Source organism: Lucilia sericata, unplaced genomic scaffold (genome assembly GCF_015586225.1).
Source record: "Lucilia sericata isolate MDLA Ls3-8-SP2 unplaced genomic scaffold, ASM1558622v1 Contig000927F_arrow, whole genome shotgun sequence".
In the NCBI taxonomy this organism is placed as follows: Eukaryota; Metazoa; Arthropoda; class Insecta; order Diptera; family Calliphoridae; genus Lucilia; species Lucilia sericata.
Window position 1 is genome coordinate 22,079 of NW_023994914.1, and position 9,955 is coordinate 32,033.

Here is a 9,955-nt window from a genome sequence, read left to right on the forward strand (position 1 = left end):
ACGATTTTAAAGATTCTAACTACAATAGTTTTCCAGATTTATAATATGTTACATATGAGAGATGTCAAGCAAATTATTGCAAGTTCGCCAGTTTCTACCTATCTCCAATTTCTATCTATCTATGAAAAATTTTTATAATATAAGAGTTTCCAAGATACACGAAATTTTGTATTTAATTCATATATGTTGTGTCAAGCCACCCATTGAAAGTCTGCCCGTTATGCTCTAAATGTTCACATAAATGTCAAAGTTCTTCATGTAAAATTTGATGATATACGATACGCGAATTTTTCTATTTGATTCATGTGGGGGCTTCAAGCTCCCCAGATGAAAATTCGCACTTTTTCCTCCAATATATTCAGATGAATGTTAAAGTAATTTATGCAAAATTTTAAGAATCAAGTTCTGTTAGTTTCCCAGATAAACAAAATTTTATATTTAATTCACATGGCAGGTGACAAGCCCGTTATACTCTAAATGTTCAGATCAATGTCAAGATTCTTCAAGTAAAATTTGAAGATTATAGCTCTAATAGTTTCTCAAATTTGCGAATTTTCCTATTTAATTCATATGGGGGCTTTAAGCCCTCCCAGATGAAAGTCCGCTTTTTTTCCTCCAAAATGTTCAGATAAATATTTAAGTTCTTCGTGCAAACTTTGAGGATTTTAGTTCTATTAGTTTCCCAGATAAACGAATTTTTGTATTTAATTAATATTTTTGTATTTAATTTATACGGGAATTGCCACGCCCCCTAATCATATTGACACTAAAGTGGCTCCGACAAAATTTGAGGACTCTAACTGTTATATTATTTCAAATATACGGATTTGATATTTTCTTAATATGGGCGTGGCTCCTCGCTCACTTGAAATTTCAAAATTAAAAGGAGCCCATCACCTATTCCAGACATACAGAAATACGCTGTGAAAATTTCAAGAAAATCGGTTCAGCCGTATAGTTGTCTATAATGTTCAAACATATAAATATACAAACAAACTCAAATTCATTGTAATATATATTATAGAAGAAGATAAAATAACGACGATTCAAAGAAATCTTCAAAATTCGAACTTATTTTCGAAAATATTTTACAATATGTAACAGGTATAGGAAATTATATTCTACTTTTTGAAGTACAAGTAGAATATTTGTAACATTGAATATTTCATTTATTCACAGTCTATGTGATGTAGTATGTAGTCTTGTCTATAATCTAGTCTCTTTGATAAGCCTGTTGATTCCTCTACAGCGTTCAGTATTCTGGTATATATCAACCTCTCCAAGCACATGCCTAATGTATCCTGAAGGCAAATCGGTCTATAAGACTGAGGTTCCCCTAATGTTTTCCCGGGTTTGGGTGAGCTTTTGCTTTTTCCATCTCGATGGAAACACACCATCTCTCAGGCATTTATCAAATAATAATACAAACAGCTGCGGCATGATTTTTAATGCAATCTTCAGTGCTTTTATTGGAATATTATCCAGTCCTGGGGCTTTTTTTACCGATTTTGGAACACAATTTTACGATCTCGTCCTCAGTTACTACACCGTAAATGTATTATCTTTATAAGACTATTCCATTTTTTGTTTTCTTATACCCGTAGCGGTTTTGTCCTAACCGCCGGAGTTCTGATAGCAGCCGCCCCTTACATGGGGAAACAGACGCTCACCAGGGAGCCGCACAATATGAGACAGACGCTTCTGGGTTTTCAATCGACTAGAGGACCCACGAAGACGTCACTCTTTTAACTACACATCTCTGGAGGTTACCTCATGTGGGGGATGCTTACTTAATGGCGGTATCTAATAGCCATGTCGCAGAATCGTCTTAAGGCTCCTGTAGCCTTTTTATTGCTCGCCGTCGGGGGCTGCTTATCTATCGCAGCTATCCGCCAACCGCTGACCCCGGTAGTAGCTTTGGCTACTACCACTATTCTCTAGTCTATAGTATAGATTATAGACTAGTCTATAGTCTATATTCTAGTCTATAGTTTAGTTTATAGTCCTCTCTATAATCTAGTTTATAGTCTATTCCAGTCTATAGTCCATCTATAGTACAGCGAAAAATTTGTAATAGTAATTTAAATTTCGATTTTTCAAAATTAATTTTTTTACAGAAAATTTCAGAGGTTATCTTAGATTTTTGCTCATATCTCCGTTATAGACATATTTTGTCGGTTTCAACCAGGGTTTCCGAATTGCCGACGTTTTTTGATTCCCGGGGAATCGGGGAAAAAATATTCACATTCCCCGGAAACCGAGAATTCCCGATAAAACAAAAAAAATTATTTAAAATAATCGATAACGACTGTAATTCGATAACTGTAATTCGATAACGATATTTTAGAGATAACGGTAGTAGAGCTGAGACAATGATAGCCAAGCTTTATTTAAATAAATTAAATAAAATACTTTATTATTTTATTATATTGTACATATGAGTTTGTCTGTATTGAAGTGTCCCGCGAGCAACTTTTTGAAGGAATACCTGTCCATTTTTGTTGTATAAAATGTGTTACAATAAGCATGTTTGAATTTTTATTAATTTTTTAATTCCCGGGATTCCCGACTAAAATTCCCGGGAATCGAAAAGCTAAAAATCACTAAATTTCCCGGGAATTTTTTGCCGACGCTTCCCGAGAACGAAACCCAAGTTTCAATATGGTTAAATCGACTACGCCATCTATAAGGACTCGAAATATATAGGGTCGGAATATTATTTTATAGAAATTATACTTCACGGAGGCGAAGTGTATAAAAATGTGAATTTATTATAGTCTATTGTGTTAACGGTCGTCATTGCCGAGTTTAGCACTGTTGCTGGTTTATTTTAATTTCGAAAATTCAAAATTGCAATAGCACTAAACAACCCATCTCTGAAAAAAGATTCTATTGTGTTCTAGAAAGAACAACTCTGTAAATACTAAGTAGTTGCATTTCAAATACTGAGTACCCGTAAAAATAACCAGAATTGATTACTACCTATTCAAATACTAAATACTTTTACAACTCTATTAAGTAACTACGAACACGTCTCGTTTTTTTCGGAAATTGCTGTCAACTTTTTTCTTTGTTTAATACACTCGGATTATTTTTTTTACAAATAAATCTAGAGTATTTTAATTAAAAGAAACTATTAAATATATTTATATTTCCAACCGTAAAATAAAACATTTAAAAACTAAAGTCAAAAGGAAACAATTCCAGAAAATAGTGATTGTGAAATTGAAGAAGTTGCAAGGAAAAGAACTTTGAGAAAAATGGGCTTAACTATTTCTAGTTTATTAACACGGCTATTTGGCAAAAAACAAATGCGTATTTTAATGGTAGGCTTAGATGCTGCTGGCAAAACTACCATTCTATACAAGCTAAAGTTGGGAGAAGTGGTAACGACTATACCGACAATTGGCTTCAACGTCGAGAGTGTGGAGTACAAAAACATTTGCTTTACAGTATGGGATGTAGGCGGTCAAGATAAAATTCGTCCCTTATGGAGACACTACTTCCAAAATACCCAGGGTCTCATATTTGTTGTCGATTCTAACGATCGTGACCGTATTACTGAGGCGGAAAAGGAGCTGCAAAATATGTTGCAGGAGGATGAACTACGGGATGCTGTACTATTAGTATTCGCCAACAAACAAGATTTACCAAATGCAATGAATGCTGCAGAACTAACTGATAAACTGCGCCTGAATCAATTAAGAAATCGTCACTGGTACATACAAGCAACCTGTGCAACACAAGGAAATGGTTTGTACGAAGGATTAGATTGGTTATCTGCAGAACTTGCTAAAAAATAATAAATCCAAAATTAGATTATATTAAAAGAAAAAAAAACAAAAACACGAAAAAACATAAAGATAAATAAAAAACAATATATTTTTATCGTATACATTTATTATTCAAAAGCGTACACCGAAAAAAATTCACGTTTTATAAGTGAATAAAGGAAAGTGACGTGTAAATTCTTATCACACATAGAAGGTGTAGAAAGATAAACTAAACAATTCCATAATTTTGTTTATTTATAAAAAAAACTACAAAATACTTTTGTATTTTCAATTGCTTATTTACCTATAATTTTAATTCTTTCTTTTAATTTTAAACAATTTAATAAAACTTTAAAAAATTATGATTTTGCTGCTTAAATTTTAAATTGTATTTCGATAAAATATTAAGTAAACAATTTTATATAAAATATAAGTATCAGTATCTTAAATGCAATCTTATGTCTGTTAATAAAGAATTATTTATGATTTATTTAAAAATGATTTAATTGATTTTGCTTATTTTACAAAATAATTAATTATTTATCTTTTACCATAAAATGTTTTACCAAAGATTTCATTACACAAGTAAAATTTCAACTTCTTAAAACTTTAGTCAACTACCGACTGAATTTTTTTCGGTGTATACATATTCAAATATACTTATCAGCGGGGTTTTCTGACCTAAGCTATTTATTGCGGCTTTGATTTATTATAAGCTAGTGTTATTTTCTTACCTACTTCTTCTCAATTTTGTTCTCTCTAGAAGTTCGTTATTAAACAAATTTTCGATAGTTAAAATCTGTTTAACTTTTGCTCTAAACAAAATATTAGATAGATAGATAGATAGATAGATAGATAGATAGATAGATAGATAGATAGATAGATAGATAGATAGATAGATAGATAGATAGATAGATAGATAGATAGATAGATAGATAGATAGATAGATAGATAGATAGATAGATAGATAGATAGATAGATAGATAGATAGATAGATAGATAGATAGATAGATAGATAGATAGATAGATAGATAGATAGATAGATAGATAGATAGATAGATAGATAGATAGATAGATAGATAGGTAGATAGATAGATAGATAGATAGATAGATAGATAGATATATAGATAGATAGGTAAATAGATAGATAGATTGATAGATCGATAGATATGTATATAGGTAAATAGATAGCTAGTCAGCTCATAGATGTAATCGATTTTCAATTGTACTTATAGGTAAGAGATTTCTATTTAATTAAGGAAATTAAGATAATAGAACTTTTGAACGAAAGTTCAGTGGTGCTATATCCTAACTACACCTTATTTTTGTAGTAGGTATGTATCGTTGGAACTGTGTTATGATCTTTGAGGTGTTTTCTTTTTAACAGGTTTTTAAAAAACGATCCTTGCAATATTCAAAAATTTTATAGTAAATAAAACTTAAAGGGCTTTGAAATTATTAAGAAAGTTAGGTTATTGTAAAATGGGTGGGTAACTGGTATAATAATCATAATACACCCTTTTTGCAAATACCCACATACACACAAATATGTTGGTGTTCTGCCTTTTTGTGGAGAATAAGATTGCCAGGTTTTATTTAGGAAAAACATCTAACACAAAGAAAATTAATGATGTTTGGGTTTAGGGAAATTCACACTATTCTGCTTTTTAATTTGAATGTAATTTTAAATGCGGAAATGTAATTATCAGGCAGCTTTAAGTACGGGAAAGCAGTCAAACTCTATATAAAATATCTAAATTATGTTGCTTTTACATTTATTTTATATTTGATAGGAAATTTACACAACTTTTGACCTCAAACTAATTTCATGCCTCAATCATGTATGAATTCGTTTCAATCCATTTAAAAAAAATTAACTTGGCAACTCTAATAATTTGTTTATCAACAAAAGTCAGCTGTTGTTTTTTTTTTTGCAATTGTTTACATCTTTTTCAATATTTGAACAAATTTTCAAACTTTTTTCGCTAAACTTACAAAATATCCAACAAAATGTTTCCTATATCCTTAAAATCATTAAGTGATCAAGAACGTCACGATTACATATTGAAAACGTTTATATTAAACAAAAACTATACAGCCGAAAAACGAAAACATAAACGTGACATCGATGTCATACGTGAACATCATCGTTTTTTATGGGATGAAGACAACGATGCTGCCGCTGAAGATTCCTGGGAAGTGCGTTTAGCTAAACGTTATTATGATAAACTCTTCAAAGAATACTGTATTGCCGATCTCAGTCGTCATAAGGAAAATAAGGTGGCATTACGTTGGCGTACAGAAGCAGAAGTAGTAGCTGGTGTTGGGCAATTCCAGTGCGGCAGTCGTAAATGTTTGGAAAAGGAACATTTACGCAGTTGGGAAGTAAATTTTGCCTATCAGGAACAGGGTGAACGTAAAAATGCTTTAGTTAAATTGCGTCTGTGTCCCGAACATTCAGAACAATTGAATTATACATCCAAGAAACGTGAAGTAAAACGCCTCAAGCATATGGAACGTCAACAGATGAAAGAAGCTAAGCGAGAAAAACGTAAATCTTTGAAAACTAAAAAAAGACATAGAACTGAAAGTGATGGAGATGTTGAAGGAGACGAATTGCAAAGTGAAGAGGAAGTCAATAATGTTATGGAAGAAGTAATGGAAAAACATAATGAGGAATTAGAAGAGTCCACAAGATTGGATAATAGTAAAGGAGAAGAAGAGGAAATGCAGGCGTCCGAAGATGTTTGGAATAAAAAACCGGATATTGAAGTTGAACCTGTTAGTAGAGAATCTGAATTTCAACGTTATTTAGAAGATTTACTATTGTAAATTTAAAAAGTTAGACATAAAGATAAAAAATTGTTAATAATTGATAAACTCAAGATGTAAAGATTTGTATTAAAATTTGATTAAGTTAAAGATACTTTCTACATCTTTGTTGAATATTGTTCAATAGATGGCGCCGATTTATTACTTTTACTTTTTTATTACTTTTTCAATAGAAATTCAATAAAACAAACAGATAACTTAATAGTAGATCGACTTTTTAAAATTTTAAGCTAATGTTAGAAAATTATAAGATGTCTATATTCGATTGATAAAAACATACATACAGTGTCTCACATAAATATTCGAATTTATTATTTTTTATGGATTACTGTGTTATTTTATGATGTTACTTTAAAAATAATAATAGTATTTAAAATTTTTTAATGAAATTTTATTAATTTATATTATTTCTACGAAATACAAAAAAAGTAATAAAAACTCATTAATGGTTTCCAAGAAAATGGAAAAAAACCCAAAAAGGGTCATTTCAGGTACTGCGCAAAAATATTCGAATTTTTTCTAAGAACTTTTTTAGAATCCTTGAACACGTGTTTTATTGCCCATTAATTAACCCATTATGCAGGTAGTGGTTATATGGAATATTTAACATTATATTTTTTGGAAATTTGCATAATTATGTTGTAAATCCTTCCTGTGTAAGCGCTTAAAATGTTCAAAGAAAAAGAGTTGATCAATTCAAATTAAAAAATTAATTTATATCCGTATAATCAAGGCCGATCAATTAAATACATATAGGAAATGGTTGATAGATTCCCATCGACATCATTACACGCATGGAACAAAGAATTCCATCGAGTATTTACCATTATCAAGTCGTCCAAATCTGCTGTCAATACAGGACGACAGAGAAATACTGAGAAAATACCGAAGGAACCTTCATCTATCAGCTCCAAAAATTAACAACGAACTCATAACAGTCCTGTGAATAAAAATGAGTGTCGAAATTGTGCGCAAAGTACTAGGGAGCAATAATTTGCATGGTCAAGTACCAAGGTGGAAACCGCTCATATCGAAGTTAATCGATGTTAAGTGTCTTGACTCCGCAAATAGACTCATAAGTAAGAATATTGGATTCTGGAAGGAAGTTATCTTCGACGATTAGAATAAATATAATATTTTTGGCTCAGATGGTCGTCAAATGATATGGCGAAAGCTTGGAGATGCCTTGGAATTATCTAACTTAAAACCAACTGTAAAGGACCCAAGTTGCTCTGCCATATTTTGGGGTTCTGTGTCTGTCCACGGTGTTGGACTGCTAAAATTTATTATTGTAATTATAGACTAGAAGGTCCACTTGTCAATTTTAGAGCAGAATTTGCATGCTAGTACCACCAAAATGGGGCTACAACCCATTCAATTTATTTTTCAACAGAAAAACGATCCAAAATACACGACCTGGTACGTGAAAATGTTGATCATTTACAACACTAAGTATCTTCTTTCACCAAATTTTCAATGGAGTTAATGTCTGGACTTAAACTCCATTGAAAATTTGTGGTTATATTTACAAGAACAACTTTTAAATCACTCATTATCCTCTAAAACCACCATACGGTTGCTTTGCATGAAGAATGGGACATAATAACGCCAGAACTATTTCATAAATTGGTAGAAACGGTCCCACGACGCTTGGAAGTTGTTTTTAAAAACAAAGGCTACTATACAAAACTTTAATTTCATTTTAATTATTTATTTTTACTTCATAATGCTAATCTAAATATGATTTATACAAAAAATTCGAATAATTTTGTGAAGCTATTTTTTGCACTTTTTTTAAAAAAAGTTAAATTAGTTTAAGTAAATTATTTTTTTTTTTAATTTTTAAAATGTGGTATAAAATTTAAGGACTGTCAGGACAACATAATAAATTTATTTATTTTTCCCACAAAATCTATTATAAAATGATGTCTGTTTTCATAATACATTAAATTCGAATACTTATGAGAGACACTGTATGTACATACATATTACTTGTTTTTTTTTTTTCTTTTTGAAAAAAATAAAAAATACACAACATAGCGGTTGATTTTGAATATTTTTTTTTATTAAAATAATGCTGAAAAATTATTTATTTTATAATTTAAGTTGAAACTTAAGATAAATATATATTAAAATAATTTAATATTACTTTTTAAATTTGTTCTTTAAATCTTTCTTATTTTTATATCACTTACATTAATATGGTATTTAAATAAAATGCAAAAAATTAGAAAAATTAGAAAATAATATAAACAATTTCTTGATGAAAGTGGTGTAGCAAATGTTAATAAAGTTAGATGGTGTATGTAGTTTGCACATAAATAAGTCTATATGTATATATTTTTAGTTTATTAAATAAAGGCCCTTCTTTTGAATAAACAAATTTTTATTTTATAAACGATTTATAAATTAGATTTTGTATAGAAATTTAGTTTTATAAACCTTTTATAAAATAAAATGTTGTTTGTAATAATAGGGATAAGTGTTTAATAGCTAGTGCCCGATTGAACTCACATTTGCTGGGTCACAGTCAAAATTGAACTCTATCTAGTTCCGTTTTCCCAAGACGTATTAATTTACAGGATAAGTCAATAGAACAGTCTGTAGTTTGGACTATAGAACAGTCTGTAGTCTGGACTATAGAACAGTCTATAGTTTGGACTATAGAACAGTCTATAGTTTGGACTATAGAACAGTCTATAGTCTGGACTATAGAACAGTCTATAGTCTGGACTATAGAACAGTCTATAGTCTGGACTATAGAACAGTCTATAGTCTGGACTATAGAACAGTCTATAGTCTGGACTATAGAACAGTCTATAGTCTGGACTATAGAACAGTCTATAGTCTGGAGTATAGAACAGTCTATAGTTTGGACTATAGAACAGTCTATAGTCTGGACTATAGAACAGTCTATAGTCTGGACTAAAGAACAGTCTATCGTTTGGACTATATAACAGTCTATAGTTCATGTTCATGTTGTTTTTGTTGTAAAATTGGGACTACCTGTAAATCATTATGTCATTCGTTTTTCGTTCCATGTCGAAAATAACAAAAAATTAATTTTCCTTCTTCGACCTGACGAGAATATGTTTCAAACTTTTCAGTTTCTCTGAAACATTCTAAAGTCAACTACAGCATTCTTTCGCCAATGATTTTTATAAGCAGATTTTCGAATTACATTTCTTTCGACTAACAAGTCCTGTAGATAGTAAATATTCGCAACTCTTCTGAATTTCATTTATTCTCTGTGCAAAACATTAACAAAATTGTTTTGTTTTTTGTAAAAAAAATAATTTGTTAATATATTTGTTAGAGTAGAAGCTCAGAAGCCAATTGTTTTTTCGTTC

General features: G+C 30.4%; 2 protein-coding genes across 2 annotated transcripts; both read left to right on the forward strand.

Annotated features, from left to right (window-relative positions):
- The first annotated feature begins 3,010 nt into the window (after positions 1–3,010).
- On the forward strand, positions 3,011–3,857 carry LOC119609070 (ADP-ribosylation factor 2). The gene has a single exon (XM_037963754.1). It carries the CDS (start codon positions 3,261–3,263, stop codon positions 3,801–3,803), a length of 543 nt encoding a protein of 180 aa, XP_037819682.1. The 5' UTR covers positions 3,011–3,260; the 3' UTR covers positions 3,804–3,857.
- A 1,826-nt stretch (positions 3,858–5,683) lies between these two features.
- On the forward strand, positions 5,684–6,809 carry LOC119609077 (protein FRA10AC1 homolog). Its single transcript, XM_037963761.1, has one exon. The coding sequence runs from the start codon at positions 5,784–5,786 to the stop codon at positions 6,603–6,605; it is 822 nt and encodes a 273-aa protein (XP_037819689.1). The 5' UTR covers positions 5,684–5,783; the 3' UTR covers positions 6,606–6,809.
- Positions 6,810–9,955: the final 3,146 nt, after the last annotated feature.